At 43.3% G+C, this 15,260-nt stretch overlaps 2 protein-coding genes across 2 annotated transcripts; both read right to left on the bottom strand.

The window, feature by feature from the left end:
• Positions 1 to 174: 174 nt before the first annotated feature.
• Positions 175 to 5,092, bottom strand: olfcw1 (olfactory receptor C family, w1). Its single transcript, XM_030764719.1, has 6 exons — positions 5,016 to 5,092; positions 3,714 to 4,002; positions 2,561 to 3,397; positions 2,066 to 2,290; positions 1,566 to 1,689; positions 175 to 1,082 (listed from the first exon to the last, which is right to left on the bottom strand). The coding sequence occupies exons 1-6, from the start codon at positions 5,090 to 5,092 to the stop codon at positions 175 to 177; spliced, it is 2,460 nt and encodes an 819-aa protein (XP_030620579.1).
• A 5,392-nt stretch (positions 5,093 to 10,484) lies between these two features.
• LOC115804766 (extracellular calcium-sensing receptor-like) lies at positions 10,485 to 14,894 on the bottom strand. The gene is made up of 6 exons (XM_030765264.1): positions 14,749 to 14,894; positions 14,216 to 14,501; positions 13,029 to 13,847; positions 12,181 to 12,402; positions 11,692 to 11,815; positions 10,485 to 11,422 (listed from the first exon to the last, which is right to left on the bottom strand). The coding sequence occupies exons 2-6, from the start codon at positions 14,474 to 14,476 to the stop codon at positions 10,485 to 10,487; spliced, it is 2,364 nt and encodes a 787-aa protein (XP_030621124.1). The 5' UTR covers positions 14,477 to 14,501; positions 14,749 to 14,894.
• Between the last annotated feature and the right edge of the window lie 366 nt (positions 14,895 to 15,260).

Below are 15,260 nucleotides of genomic sequence, written 5' to 3'. Positions count from 1 at the left end.
CAGTAAATATTTACTTCTGTTTACATTCAGTATATCATGGAGCAAAACTGAGACAATTGTCAGACATACTGTTGGTAAGTAAGTACTATGTCCATATCCTGTCCAGTTACTTACTGATCTGCAAAATACACGTATACATTTGGATGACTAACAGGTGAATTACAGATATTTTGATCACCTGTCTCTTTTTTGAGGCATGAGGTACTTTTTTGTGTTCCGCTCAGGTAAACAGACAATAATATAACATTTCGGGGCAAAAATACAGAACAGAACCCCAAAACTGGAGGCTAAAATGGCTAACATTTCCACAACTACAGTAAACTTTCCAGGAGAACTGACGTAAGCTGGGATAAAGCTGAGCCACACTGCACAGAAAATGAGCATGCTGAATGTGATGAATTTGGCTTCATTGAAATTATCGGGCAGCTTCCGAGCCAGAAAAGCTAAAATGAAACAAAATGCTGCCAGGCAGCCTATATATACCAACACACAGCAGAAGAATGCTACAGAGCCCAGATGGCACTCCAAAATAATTCTGTCATAATATAACCATGTGTTCTTTACTGGGTAAGGTGGAGTTGTGGCCAGCCAGGCAGCACAAATCCCTCCCTGCAAAGCGAAGCAAAGGAACACACCCAGACGCTGCTGAGGGGGACGAAACCAATAAGCAATCTTATTGCCAGGCAGTGTAGTCCTGAAGGCCATGAGCACAACCAGTGTCTTACTGAGGAGGCAGGACAAACAGAGTGCAAAGGTCAGAGCAAAAGAGATGCGTCTCAGTGGGCAGGCAAAGTGTGTTGGCTGCCCCAGGAAGGTCAGTGTACAGAGGAAACAGAGAGTGATTGACAGCAGTAGCAGGAAACTCAGCTCTGAATTGTTAGCACGCACCAAGGGCGTGTCCCTGTACTGGAGGAAGATGGCTGCCACAGTCAGCGAGAGGATAGCACCAAGGATGGCAGTAGTGGCAAGCGCCATGCCAAACCCCTCAGAGTATGAGAGGAACTCAATGTGTTTTGGGATGCAGCTGTTGCGAGGGCGGTTAGACCAGAAGCCATCAGGACAAGGAAAGCATTCAGGCTGATCTGTAGGCAGAGACATGGCATTTGTGGAAGAAATCTGAGGCCTAGTGCTCATACTAATAGTTTCAAGATGGTCTGCAGGTGTTAGACCACGTGGGTAGCTAAGCACTGTAAAAGATTACTGAGGATTTTGAATTACAGAAAAAAAAAAAATAAAATGAGTTCGGAACTCTGCTTTAGGAAATCAGTGATGCCTGAAATAGGCCATTTGCGATTTTGGGCTCACTTGCTCTTTGTTTGTGTGTGTGTGTGTGTGAGTGTGAGAGAGAGAGAGAGAGAGAGAAAGAGATAGAGAGAGAGAGAGGGAGAGAGAGAGAGACAAAGAGAAACAGAAAGAGACAGAAAGAGATAGAGGGAGCAAGAAATACAGATATTTCACTTCAACAGTCCTTGAAATGTGGTCTGGCCCATGCTGACTCGGCATATGGGATCACAGTTGCATTTGTGTTATGCTATACCTGTGGTGCTGGTGATGTTATACTGTACCTGTGGTGTTGCTGATGGAGCCCTCTGCACAGGGCACACAGTTGTAGCAGCACTCAGGATTGCCTTCTTTAGTTGCCTTCCTGTAACCAGGCTTACAACTGACTGAACACACAGACACTGGCACCTGAGTACAGGAGCAAAGCACCTTAGAATCTTTCAACAATGATGTAACTACCCAAAGCACCACACAGAGATATTTTTCTTAAATGCAGTTTTACAATTTGTACATCAGTGAATGCACAACATGAAGCTTTTTAATGAATTCATTAACTGATTGATTCTGCCCCTGCCTATCTGGTATTCAAAGCTATGAACAACAGATATAGGACCCATCTTCATTTCATACCTCGTTTCCAATTGATATACACCCCCTCCCCACCCCCAAAAGAAAAAAAAAATACAGATGCAATGGGGAATAAATACAATTCAGAGTGTTCTTCTCTGTTATTGGCAAGTTAATGCAAAGCATATCAGCTCAAAATGGTGGGCAGGAGGCTTACCTCTGGGGTCCCTGTATGCCAGATAATGTTGTGCTGGTTCAGCTCCAGCTGCAGCTCCTCTGAGAGTGAAGAATCAAACTGACCAACTGTGATGTACTTTACTGTTCTTCCATCAGGCCCTCTCTGCCAGTTCACTAGGTCATATGACCCTGCAGGGTCTCCATTCTCGTCAAAGCGGACAACATCACCGTTGCTATAGTTCACTGTCTTCAAGTAATGAAGTATCTAAAGAAAAAAAAAACATTAAATGTTGAATTGATTTTAAATGGTAAAAGATGTGTGTGCAAAATGCTAGTTGACACAAAACATCCTAGGCAAAAGGGTATTTTATCAATCCTCATAGCAGAAAAATTAAATAAAATTTGGAAAAAAAAGGCAAAAACTCTATGAGTCAGCCATACAAACATTAAACATGTATCAACAATAGAAGGTTATCTATACATGTATTCTGATCAATTCCATTTCCAGTAGTTATTCTCTGTGTTGCTTTAGTACCTGCCCTGGCTGCAGATTGTAGATATCTGCACACTTGTGATTAGGATGAGTCTGTTTCTCACTTTGGCACATGAGTAAGTTGTGTAGGGCCTGTGCTACTGTGTAGACAGCCTTGTGGATATTGTAGGTGACTCTGAGCTGTGTTACATCATTATAGATTATCTCAACATCCCTAATGCTCTCCTCCCCACTACAAGTGCGGTTATAATGTGTTGGTTCAGCCAGAGAGGAGAAGGGCAGGCTCGTATTCAGAGAGCATTGGAACTGTGTCTCCCAAAATTCCCTGGCAAAAGGGTTGTAGGGTCCAGCCAAGGGCTGAAGGCTCTCAAGGAAGTGTTTGAGCCCAGGAATCTCAGCCCGGCGGATGGCAAAGCCAATGGTGCCTTCCAAGGAGCGGAAATTCTCAGCAGTGGAGATAAGGGTGGAGGTCACCCAGGCTTCACTAGCCACCCATTGTTTCCCTGTCACGTTCTGACGAATCACCTCCTGCACCACAGGCTCAATATCCTCTTCGATAGCAAAAGCCACCAGCACCCTTGCTGTGGACTCCTGGATTGTCTGGACAATGTCTTGGACTTGCCGCAATGAGGGTAGTTTGGGGATGATGACCCGATAGGCCACACACACGCCCATGCGGTTAACCTCAGCCGTGAACATGTCAATACCTGTGCGGCCATAATCATCATCAGCACCAAGTGTACCCAACCATGTCCAACCAAAGTGCCTGACTAGCTTGGCCAGAGCTCTTGCCTGGTGCACATCACTGGGGATGGTACGGAAGAAATATGGAAACTCATGCTTATTACTTAGGCATGCACAGGACGCAAAGTAACTCATCTGGAATGAGAAAGAACAAGAGAGAGAGAGAGAGAGAGAGAGAGAGAGAGAGAGAGAGAGAGAGAGCAGCAGAGACACAGTGATGTGGAAAAGAGGAAGGAGAAAGGCAGTGAAACACACAAAAACAGCAACATAGTTTGGGATGGGATATGTCATCATTAACTCATTTTTTAAATGTTTCATTGTGATATAAGTAAAAACAACCTATAAGGACATATTGTGATTTGAAGGATCTGAGTGTATTTTTCTTTAATTCCATATCCTTACTGTAAATCAGTAACAACTCATAATTTCCTAAAACCTGTTTAGCACTCACCAGTGGGACCTTGAACAAATTGAGAAGTCTAGAAATGACCATAGATAGAGTGGACCCAGAGTCTCCTATAATGATGGGAATGCTGGGTGCTGAGCATATCTCCATGCTGCTGTTCTTCAGAGGTTGAGAGGCAATAGACAGGGCTGTCTTCAGAGAGAGCCCCTCCAGCCCACACGTGTCATACAGTCTGTAGCCCAGGGTAATGTTGGGGAGCAGAGCAGCGTTTCTGTTAATCTCTTCGATGAAGAACACCATGGCCTGAGACCAGCGGAATACCCGCAGGTTAAACCTGAAGAAGAGAACAGCTGATTATCATATTCGCAGTCATAACACAGACAGTGCTGTCTTTGGAAACACCCATGGCTTTCATGTACCTACAACACAAAAGAATGACCCAGAACATTTTTGCATCTCAGCTTTCTGGGACACACATTAATCAATCAATAGGCCTACAACACAGAATATACTAGATACAAACAATCAGCTCAGGAGTTCAGTTTTGAAAACAAAGAGTTTTAAACAAGCAAAAATATTGGAGCATTTTGTTTCTTGTAAATCATACAATAGCAAAGTGATTTTACAATGGCGTTAAGTAGAGGTGTCATACTGGTGAATATTTGTGGTTGCTTTAATTGGACTGTGGTTTACCTTTTCAGTACAATACCTTAAAAATCAGTAAAACCATAAACAAAACAAACAAACCAAATTTCAAACATGATATGGTTTATGCTAGAGTTACAGTTTATAATAGAGTTATAGAGTTTATAACTTTAACCCCTCTCTCTCTCTCTCTCTCTCTCTCTCTCTCTCTCTCTATATATATATATATATGTGTGTGTGTGTGTGTGTGTGTGTGTGTGTGTGTGTGTTTGTGTGTTTGTGTGTGTGTATATATCATGGAAGTCACTCACTCATTATCTAAGCCACTTATCCTAATTCCAATTAGGGCTGCGGGGGGTGCTGGGGCATATTCCAGCATTCATTGGGCGAAAGGCAGGGAAATACCCTGCACAGGTCACCAGTCTGTCGCAGGGCAGACACACAGACAAACACATTCATGCACTCATTCACACCTAGGGATAACTTGGCATCTTCAATTCGGCTGACTTGCATGTCTTTGGACTGTAGGAGGAAACGAAGCTCCCGGAGGAAACCCACACAGACAAAACATTTATACAGATAAGAAGTCTGATGACATGCTGAGGAAAAATGATGCTAGCATCGGTAGCGTGTGCTATGACACACAGACAGAGGTATAAACAATGAAATGGTAATTGCAGCACTGGCTCGAACTTTCTTTACCCCCTGCATCTCCTTGGTCCTGGCTGGGTCCTGAAAGTCAGCTCCTGCTCCACACCTTTAGAATGAATGGGGAACATTCCTCCTAGAACTACGTGGCCCTCCTTATACACCACAGTGGAATCCAGGTCTGCCCAGCGTTTACAGACTGCCCTTAAGGCTCCATGTGCTGGGTTGACTAACCAGAGGTAAAGGGTGATGGTATAGAAAACAGCACTCTCCATCTGCTGTCTCCACCGCTGACCTGCTGCTCACAAAGGGAAGTCATCGCAATGGGACTTTATAGGAGAAGATTAATGAGGAACCCCCACCCTCCACCTTTAGGGAAATCAAAAGAGGTGAAGATACACATCCCCTCGTGTGAGGTTGTGAGCAGGCACAACACGACTGACACAAGATAGTGTCTCAAAAATAGATCCCGTTATACCATAACCATTACTGTAAACATGATAGGGATCTCACATGGACAGTCTCTCAAGACCAGCATAATACAACACAGTGGACATCTGTGAACTTAATAATAATTCATGCAAATATGGAATTATGCATAGCTCATGGGAGGGATGCGATGAAGTTATCACAGAAGGGGTACTGATAATGAAACAAACTGGTATCTGTTTAGAATGGAACATATCACTCACTTTTAGGGAATATATAGTAATACATCATCTTTGACTGCGTCTTGATGATTGATACTGATTCAAACTCATCATTGCTCATGTTGGAAACATTGTATAGTCCATATGCATAGCTAAAGCCACGAGGAGGCAGAAGAATGGAATAGAAAGGGCTAAGATGACATTCCTGTCTAAATCTGATAGAGGGCAGACAGAACAGTGTATTTCTTAAAATGTATGTAAATGTATTCATGCGGAGTTACCAAAGTGTTTACTTTAAATAGTATCTGATAGCAGCTTTTAACAGCTTTTTTGCAGTAGCAGTAGGTCTCATTCTGAATCTGAGGATGAGGGCCCAGCTCCCCTGAATTTTTCGCACTGTGCCAAATGAAAACACCAACTGGAGTGTGTTCTGCAGGGCATGGTTTGTTTTACCATGCTAAGGATCAAATTCGTTACAAAACACATTAACTCCTGAATTACCAGTACTGAGCACCAGAGATAGCATAGACTGAGTACATCATCTCCTTTCTTTATCATTTTATTTTATAATTCACATGAAAACTCCAGTCAGTCTTTTTTCCAGTACTTAACTTACTTAATCCTCTTCGTTCCCTGTGGAACATAAGGCTGCGACTATCTGTCTCCACCTAGTCCTATCCTGTGCAACATGTTGTGCCTTGCCCCAAGTTAAGTTAGCTGTTTTCAGTTCTAAAGTCACAGTTTTCCACCAGGTTGTTTTTGGCCTCCCTGGTTTCCTCTTTCCAGGTGGGGTCCATCTCAGGGCTACTTTAGGAATGCGGTCCTGGTCCATTCTAAGGACATGTCCAAGCCATTGGAGCCGTCGGTGTTTAATTTCCATTACCACATTGCAACAGTTTGTATTTTTATACAGGTCTTCATTGGATATCTTTTGTGGCCAGAAGATACGACATATCCTCCGAAGGCATCGATTGTGGGATGCATTGATCTTTTTCATGTCACTCTCTACCACTTGCCAGCATTCTGAGCCATACAGCAAAACTGATTTGACATTACTGTTGTACAGTCGGATCTTGGTTTTTAGGCTGTACTGCTTTGACTTCCAGATAGTTTGGAGCCTTGCGAATGCACTGCGAGCTTTCCTGAGCCTTATACTGATGTCCTTGCTGCATGCATTGTCTTTACTGAGGAGACTTCCCAAATACGTAACTCCTCAACATATTCAAGAGGGTTACCGTCCACAGTGATTGGTGCATGTGGTGCTGAGTTTATATGAGTTTACACATCACTTGAGTTTTGAAGATATTAATATTCAAACCCAGCTGTTTGGCAAATCTGTTAGTCCTGTCTGTTTTCTCTTGCAGGTGAGTGTGATTTGTGGAGAGAATAGCCAGGTCATCAGCATAATCAAGGTCTTCTAGCTGGGTAAAGAGAGTCCACTGGATGCCTCTGGGCTTGTCTGAAGTGGTCTTTCGCATGGTCCAGTCAATGGCAATCAGGAAGAGTATCGGGGAGATGATACATCCCTGGCGTACACCAGATTCCATGGGGAACCAATTAGTAAGGTTGCCATTTACGATGACACTGCACTCAAATTGATTGTAAAACATCTTCATCAATGTGATCATCTTTGGGGGAACTCCATATGATTGCACGATCTGCCACAGGGTGTCACGGTGTAAGCTGTCAAAAGCTTTCTGGAAGTCAATGAAGTTTATGAGTACTGGATTGTTCCACTCCAGGCATTGCTCAGTGATGTTCCTTAGAGCAAAAATCTGGCCTGTGCAACCTCTTCTTCTCCTGAAGCCTGCCTGTTCCTGCCTCCGTTTGGTGTCAATTGCCATGTCAATTCTGCCCAGCAAAACTCGGATGGTATGGACAGCAATGTGATGCCTCGCCAGTTGTTGCAATTTTGTAGATTGCCTTTCTTTGGAATTTTGGCAATCAGACCTTTGGCCCGGTCCTCAGGAATGACATTTCTGTCCCAGATGTTCCTGAACAGGTCTGTGAGAACTTTGACCGAGGTGTTGAGGTCAGCTTTCAGCATCTCAGCATGAATGGAGTCAATGCCTGCAGCTTTTCCATTCTTTGTTGCTTTAATGGTACTCTTGACTTCTGTTTCAGTTGGGGGGCTGGTGTTGATGTTGAGTATGTTATCTGCAGGTGTGGGGTTAGCAGGATGTTCTGGTTCAGGGCAGTTGAGGATTTCACAAAAGTGCTGCGCCCATCTTGCTGCCTGTTCAGCCTCTGTTAAGAGAGTCTTACCGTCCTTATCTTTTACAGGAGCAGACTGGCTGATGTTCTTGCCACAGAGCTGTTTGGTGAGTTTGTGTACAACGCTCATTTCACCTTTAGCAGCGGCCTGTTCTGCTTTGCAGGCAAGCATCTCAACAAAGGCCCTTTTGTCATTCCTAGCACTCTTTTTGACCTGCTTATCTTTGGTCTTATAGGCTTCCTGGACTTGTTTCTGGAGCCTAAGTGACTTGGTGTTCAGCATCTTGGCCTTGAGTTGTTTTCTTTGTTCTATTTTCTGCCAAGTACCAGGTGTCAGCCACTCCTTGTTCTTCTTTTCTCTGTAGCCCAGGACCTTGGTTGCTGTCTCAACATAGGTGTTCTTGATGGTTTCCCATTTGGTGTGAATATCAGGGGCCTCATAAGTTGAATCAGCCAAAGCACCAAGAGCACCAAAGCGATTTCTCAGCTCCAACACAAACTGTTTGCTGATATTCTGGCATTTCAGTTTGCCGATGTCAAGTTGTCTCCTGCGTTGACCCTGCTGTTTTGCTTTCCTGAGTTTCAGCTTGATGTTAGCTGTCACCAGATAGTGGTCACTGTTGACATCCGCACCACGACAAGCTCTAACATCTTGGAGAGACCTTCGCCACTTCCCGTTGATTAAGATGTGGTCGATCTGGTTAGTTGTAAGACCATCAGGTGACCTCCAAGTGAGTTTGTGGATGTTCTTATGTGGGAACATGGTGCCACCAACTACGCAGTTATTTTCAAGGCAAAAGTCAACAAGACGCTCACCATTGTTGTTCCTCACACCACAGCCGTTGCTTCCTATCACTTTGTCACAGTTGTCATTATTGGTTCCAACCTTGGCGTTCATGTCACCCATGATCAGCAACATATCGTGTTGAGGAACCTTGGAGACAGTTTGTTGTAACTCCTCATACCAGTCATCCTTGTCCTCTTTCTCAGCTTCATTTGTTGGAGCATAGCATTGTATGATCGTCATTGTATGATCATTCTGTCACTTACAGGTTCCCATTCTACCAAGGTTTGTGCCTTTTCTTTAGAGACTATAAGAGCCACGCCGTGTGTGTGCTTGTCCTCATGCACTGAGTGAAGGATAACTGATCCGTCACTGGTGGTTTGGCGTCCAGAATCAGTCCATCGGCATTTGCTAATTCCTAAAATATCCAGCCTGTACCTTTTCATCTCACTGATGACCTGGGCTAGTTTAGATGTCTCATACACGGTGCGGACATTCCATGTACCTAGGCGGATGTTCGTTTTGGGCCCTAGTAGACTGTCCATCACACTCCTGACTTCCTGTTGAAGGCTTTCATCAGGAGTGGTCATATTGCCAATGCCCATGGGTTGGCTCGAGTCTACTATGGGGCCCATTGTTTTAGTATTTATCGCAGCTCCGTTAACATGATGGTATTTTACAGAGTGGAGTTGTTAGCCAACCCCCAACCTGGAGGGCCAGGTGCTGCTTTTCGTCTAGCCTCCACTCTGAAACCTGCCCATCTTGGTTGGACCTACTGGGGGTATGACCCCCACCGGTATAGCCTTCAGAGTCATCAAGGCATCCAAGCCTCCCCACCGCGGCAAGGTAACAACACAAGGGGAAGCTTTTTTCCAGTAGGGATAGTAAAGGTATGCTAAAGCTGATTCTGTGTCTTCTTAATAGACAAACACTTCATTATACAATAGGCCTGCATATAATTGAGACAAATGTACAATGGAATGACCCAGTCAATTGACAAATAAATCATATGTATTTAGAACCACATGGGGCGTTGATGTTACAAGAAAAACATTGTCACATAGGAAGGGGAAATTTTGCAGTTGGCTAATGAGTAAAGTGGGCTGGAGAGTTTGTTATTGCAGCAGCAGTCCTATGCAGGACTGTGGAGAAAGAAAACTGTTTTGACTGGGAGCCCAGAGGATGGGCCACGTGCCTTGTAGGAGTTAAGAGAGGGAGCAGACAGGTGACACAAAGAGGTCTCACATCTACACATTTGAGTCATGGCTCTCCTCAGTCCTCTCCTCACTGCTCCCCATATTGATCTCCACCTCTCACTGTCACTGTCAATGTTTCTAAAAGAGCACACACTAAAAAATAAAAGAAAAAGATAAACAATTAATCTCCATATTCTAATCATCCTAGTTTGCACACTAACTATTGTTGTAGTTTGTGGATGTTTTATTATTTGTTCGAAAATAGATAGACATTTGTATTCAGAGACAAATATCTGTTTTTAAAAATATAAAATGCATGGTTAGGATTAAGAGTATAAACTAAATATGCTGAAATGCTGATTTTTTTTCCTCTAACAAAGTTGGAACAACAAAACAACAACAACTAAAAAGAGATGTAATTGTAATTCACTGGTTTTGTCTTATTTTGTTGTGGTTGATCTTTCTTTCTTTCTTTCTTTCTTTCTTTCTTTCTTTTTTGAATGAAAGGTACAATATTTCAAGTATCATAAAGCTCTCTCAATATCACCTCCCTGTGGCCAGATAGTAAAAGAACAGGTTTAGAGATTGTGACAGTGGATCTACTAAATATGGACATGTTTTAACAAGGTGCCTAGTCAGTAAGTTCATAACCAAAAATAAACAAATGAGTTACAGGTTACTAGTCCATGCTAATATTTCTTCTCTGTAGTTGGCCATCATGTATCTTGGCCATCATGTGTCTCCTAATGTTTTTCTCTGGTTTCAGCAAGATGATGTAACATTTGGGAGCAAAGATACATAGAAGTAGCCCATAACTCGATGCTAAGATGGCGAAGATTTCGACGGCGACTGTGTACTTCCCCGGTGAGCTGACATAGGCCGGCACGAAAGTGACCCAAACAGCAAAGAAGATGAGCATGCTGAAGGTGATGAGCTTGGCCTCATTGAAATTATCTGGAAGCTTCCGAGCCAGAAAGGCTAAAAGGAAGCATAAACTGGCCAGCAGGCCAATGTAGCCCAACACCAGCGAGAAGGCAACTGCCGAGCCAACATCACATAGGAGGATGATGCTGCCACTCTCATATGTCATCAGCCGGCGTGGGGTGGGTGGTGCTACAGCCAGCCATGTCCCACAGATGGCCACTTGCACAGCAGTGCCAAGGAAGATGACAGCACGCTGCTGAAGTGGACCAAACCACTTCATCACTGTGCTGCCTGGCAGAGTGGTACGGAAGGCTATGACTACTACCATTGTCTTTCCTAAAATGCATGAGATGCAGAGGGAGAAAGCGATGCCAAATGCAGTGTGTCGCAGTTGGCAGGACCAGGCTGTAGGCTGCCCGATGAAAGCTAGTGAACACAGGAAGCAAAGCCACAGAGAGCTAAGAATGAGGAAGCTCAGCTCTGAGTTGTTGGCCCGTACAATGGCTGTGTGGCGTTTGCAGACAAAGATGATCACCACTGCAAGTGTGATGCAGGAGCCTAGCAGGGCCACAGTCAGTAATGCAATGCCCATGGTATCCTTATAGGAGAGGAATTCCAGCTGCTTAGGGATACATGTGTTTCGCCATTCATTGGGCCAAAACTCAGGAAGGCATTTCTCACACCCTATGGAATCTAGTAAAACAGGCAAACATGTCCAAACAGCACATTTGGCTCATTAGTTCCTAGTCTTTATCCACTGGCATAAGTACAACAGTTTCCATTTCAAAATAACTCATGCTTTTAGTCACTTACTGTGATATAGTAATTGAGTTAATTACATAATTAAATAATATTATAACAAAGCTTATTGTAAGTAAGGTGTGGTGCCAGTTCATAAATGGTGTGTGTGTGTGTGTGTGTGTGTGTGTGTGTGTGTCTGTGTTTCTTAGGCAGGATCTCACCTGTCTGATTGCTAATTTCCCCAGCTGCACAGAGAATGCAATCAAAACAGCAGAAAGGGAAATTAGGCCGAATAGCCCTCCTTGTCCCTGGAGGACAGCCATCACTGCACACAGACAGGGGCACCTGCAAGGGGGACATGGCACACAATACTCCTGTTTCACATTTCTCAAGACAGTATTGAGATGACATACAATGGCCACACACTAACACTGTGCCACATACTCAATGAGAACAGAGGACAGATATCCATATGTTTTATATTAAGATTTACATTTAAGGGAAAAATTATATAATGTTGCAACGCTGCAAGTAGTTGTGGAATTAAAAAGGAATACCATGAATTAAACAACACCAGAGGTTATTTCATCAGTAATCGGGAAAATCAAGTTCTCAGGAAATTAAAGTTAAAAATGTATGAATCTGACCTGTTTTTACGATCAGTCACAAAAACATGACAGTATACCTGTGAAAGCTCACCAAAGCATTACCTGTTTCTGGTTGCCATTCCACATGATGGCTTTTTCTTCAATCTCCAGTTTGGTCCTAAGGGTTTCATCAAACTTCCCCACTGTGACATATTGAATTTGTCCATCCTTACCAAGCTGCCAGTTAATCAGATCATACACGGCCATTGGGTCCCCGTTCTCATCGAACTTAGTCTCCTCGCCAAATTTATTTACAAAGCACACCTTCTTCAAGTAGTGCAGCAGCTGAAGGACATGAGGAGAGAGAGCAAGGATGTGTGAGAGATGGAGAAAAAAAAAAGAGAGAAAAAGAGACAGACAGTGATAAAAGAGATGCAGAGAGAAGCAGAAAGAGCATCACAGACTTTCATGAAGAGGATGAGCAATAAGACAAAACTACAAAAAGTTCAAAGTCATTCTGTAAAAAAAATGTGTATTAATAAAAGTTTAAAGGTAGAATAAAGCACAGAGGACTATATTTGTTTCACTGATCATGCTTACATCCATGTTAATAATTTGGATATTAATGTAACCAAAATAACACTACCGTTTTAAAAAGAATCAGCACAAACATTTAATTTTAATATGATTAATATCATAATCACATTAAGCATTACTACTTTATCATGTGTTCTATATAGTCAGGATTTGAATTAAAATTAGAGCTTAAGCACATTAATGGCACAGTAAATATTTAACATGATTTCTGGCATTGTGTTGCCATTCTTTAGGGTGAGTAGATCATTGTTTAATACTCAGCTACTTGCATGCAATGAGACTATGAAGGAAATTTGTTTTACAGAGACGTAGATTACTACTTAATTCAATTAATGACATTATTTGTGGATTTGAAAATGGACAGAGGGTTTTACCTGCCATGGCTGGATGTTCCTCATGTCTGGGCAGACTCTCTTAACAAAAAGCCCATTGTGTTCTCCGCAGTTCAGCATGGCATCCAATGCATGAGCAATGGCGTACACTGCTTTATAAACATTATAGGATATCCTCAGCTGAGACACATCAGAATAAATGCTTTTCTTGCTCGTCAACTCTTCCAAGCCAGAGCAGGGAGGTTTATCCCCCTTGTTGGTACTCTCTGCCTGCAACGAGCATCCAAACATTGCCTCCCAAAACTCATGAATGAAGGGGTCATGACAGGCCTGAGATGGATGTAGGCGGAGTAGGAAGGACTGCAGGCCTGGGATGTTAGCTCTGCGGATGGCAAAGCCCATGGAGCCCTGCAGGATGGGCTGAAATTCTGGGGTGGAGAGCACAGCAGCTGTAATCCAGGCCTCACTAGCCAGCCACTGAATTCCTGTCAAGTTTTGATGGATAGCCTGCCTGAAGAGTGACCCAGCATCCTGCTCCAGCGCAATCACCAGAACCACCCGTGTCTTTGACGTGGCGATCTTCCCTATAATCTTCCTAATATGACCTGGAGCATGATTTTTGGGGATAATCTCAAAGAGGGCTACACAAGCCCCAAGCTTTGTTATTTCCTCAATAAAAATCTGCGCCCCACCACGTCCGTATGCATCATCCCCTGCAATCACACCCACCCAGGTCCAGCCAAAATGTTTCACCAGCTGTGCCAGGGCAGCAAACTGGAAGTTATCACTGGGCATAGTCCTAAGGAATGCAGGGAACTCAAGTTTATTGCTCAAACAAGCACAGCTGGAAAAGTAGCTCACCTTTAGAGAGAGAAGTTGATGGAGTGAGGAAAAAGCACAGAGAGAGTGAAAGAAAGGTGAGTGAAAGGGGGAATGAGGGCACGAGAAGCTGAACATCACACTGATACAAAATTATTCTTCCTAATAAACAACTGCCGTAAGTAAATTTATATTGATGGTTATATTTGTAACAGCAATCAAAAGGCAAAATGCTATATTTTCAGTCAAATCAGGTTGTAGTTTTTTTTAACAGACACAGTTTGCTGACAAAACTATGTATATCAGAAATTACAAAGAAATCTGATATTTATATTTTCATGAGTGCAATTTAAATTGAAACATTTTTAAATTTGTGTTTACAGCACTGTAGACAGCACAGCAGTTCCCACCTGTGGCACATGGAAGACACCAAGAAAGCGAGCCACCACAAGTGACAGCGTGGAACTTCCATCTCCAATGATGACAGGAACTTTGCTCCGGCAACCAGCTTGCACACTCTCCTCTTCATCCCCAGCCATGAGGGCCAAGGCTGTGTGCAGTGCATGGAAATGAGTGCTGCAGGAATCATAAATCTTATAGCCCAGGGTAACATTGAACAGAAGGCGGCTATCTTTGTTGATCTCTTCGATGGCAAAGATCATGGTCTGCATCCACCTGAAGGTCCTGAAATTAAACCTAGAGTTGTGGGGTACACAAATGTGTAAAATCACAATGAAACTATAAGTTCTTACTGAAGCCATAACTTTCACATTAAAAAAATAAAAAGAGAATAAAAAGCTTCGGCTGAGCTCAAACAGAGATGAACAGGTGAGCAATGATATTGTCCAAGGATGTTATACAGTCCTACACACTGCACAAGACATCAGCACAAGATCTCTCCTCCCAAGTAAAACAGAAACATGACTGTGCCATGCAAACTGACCCTTCACATTGTGTGGGTGCTGGCTGAGAGGTAAAGGACAGATCTGGTTCTAGCACTGTGTCGTGCAAGGAGAACAGGGCACCTAGAGTGACGTCACCCTTGCTCTCCAGCACAGGTAGGTCTGAGGTGCTGTGGACTGGCTGGCACAACTGCAGCTCCTGCTGCTGCTCCTGGAGCCGTGGAAAGCCTGGAACTCTGACAAAAACTGCTGTCATCGACAAATACAAGCATACATTTTGTTCCCTCATCCTGCCTTCAGAGTCCAATACAACTATCTTAAAGGACAATCCCAAACACTATTTAATGCCTTGTTGCATGGGTATGTATCTTTTGGTTTCATCCCATATGCTTAATTTACATGCAGCCATAAAATCAACCCCTCCTTACACTTCCCAGACCCTGCCAAAAATGTGCCTTTTATATTTGATGGCCATCTTTCATATGAAGCATGGGGCACCAAAACAATCCTGACCCCAGAGGAACATCACTCAATGGGACAACAATGTCTTCTC

The sequence above is a fragment of the Chanos chanos genome, chromosome 2 (assembly GCF_902362185.1).
Source record: "Chanos chanos chromosome 2, fChaCha1.1, whole genome shotgun sequence".
Taxonomy (NCBI): Eukaryota; Metazoa; Chordata; class Actinopteri; order Gonorynchiformes; family Chanidae; genus Chanos; species Chanos chanos.
This window is presented reverse-complemented; position numbering and strand designations above follow the sequence as displayed.

Excerpts from the sequence above, each read along its gene's own strand:
- LOC115804766 (XM_030765264.1), bottom strand. The coding sequence starts at position 14,476 with ATGCAGACCATGATCTTTGCCATCGAAGAGATCAACAAAGATAGCCGC. Across the intron at positions 13,848-14,215 it reads GTGTCTTCCATGTGCCACAG|GTGAGCTACTTTTCCAGCTG; the intron begins GTGGGAACTGCT and ends CTCTCTCTAAAG. Across the intron at positions 11,423-11,691 it reads GGAAATTAGCAATCAGACAG|ATTCCATAGGGTGTGAGAAA; the intron begins GTGAGATCCTGC and ends CTGTTTTACTAG.
- olfcw1 (XM_030764719.1), bottom strand. The coding sequence starts at position 5,092 with ATGTTCCCCATTCATTCTAAAGGTGTGGAGCAGGAGCTGACTTTCAGG. Across the intron at positions 3,398-3,713 it reads ATTTGTTCAAGGTCCCACTG|ATGAGTTACTTTGCGTCCTG; the intron begins GTGAGTGCTAAA and ends TTCTCATTCCAG. Across the intron at positions 1,083-1,565 it reads CTCCATCAGCAACACCACAG|ATCAGCCTGAATGCTTTCCT; the intron begins GTACAGTATAAC and ends CTCTGCCTACAG.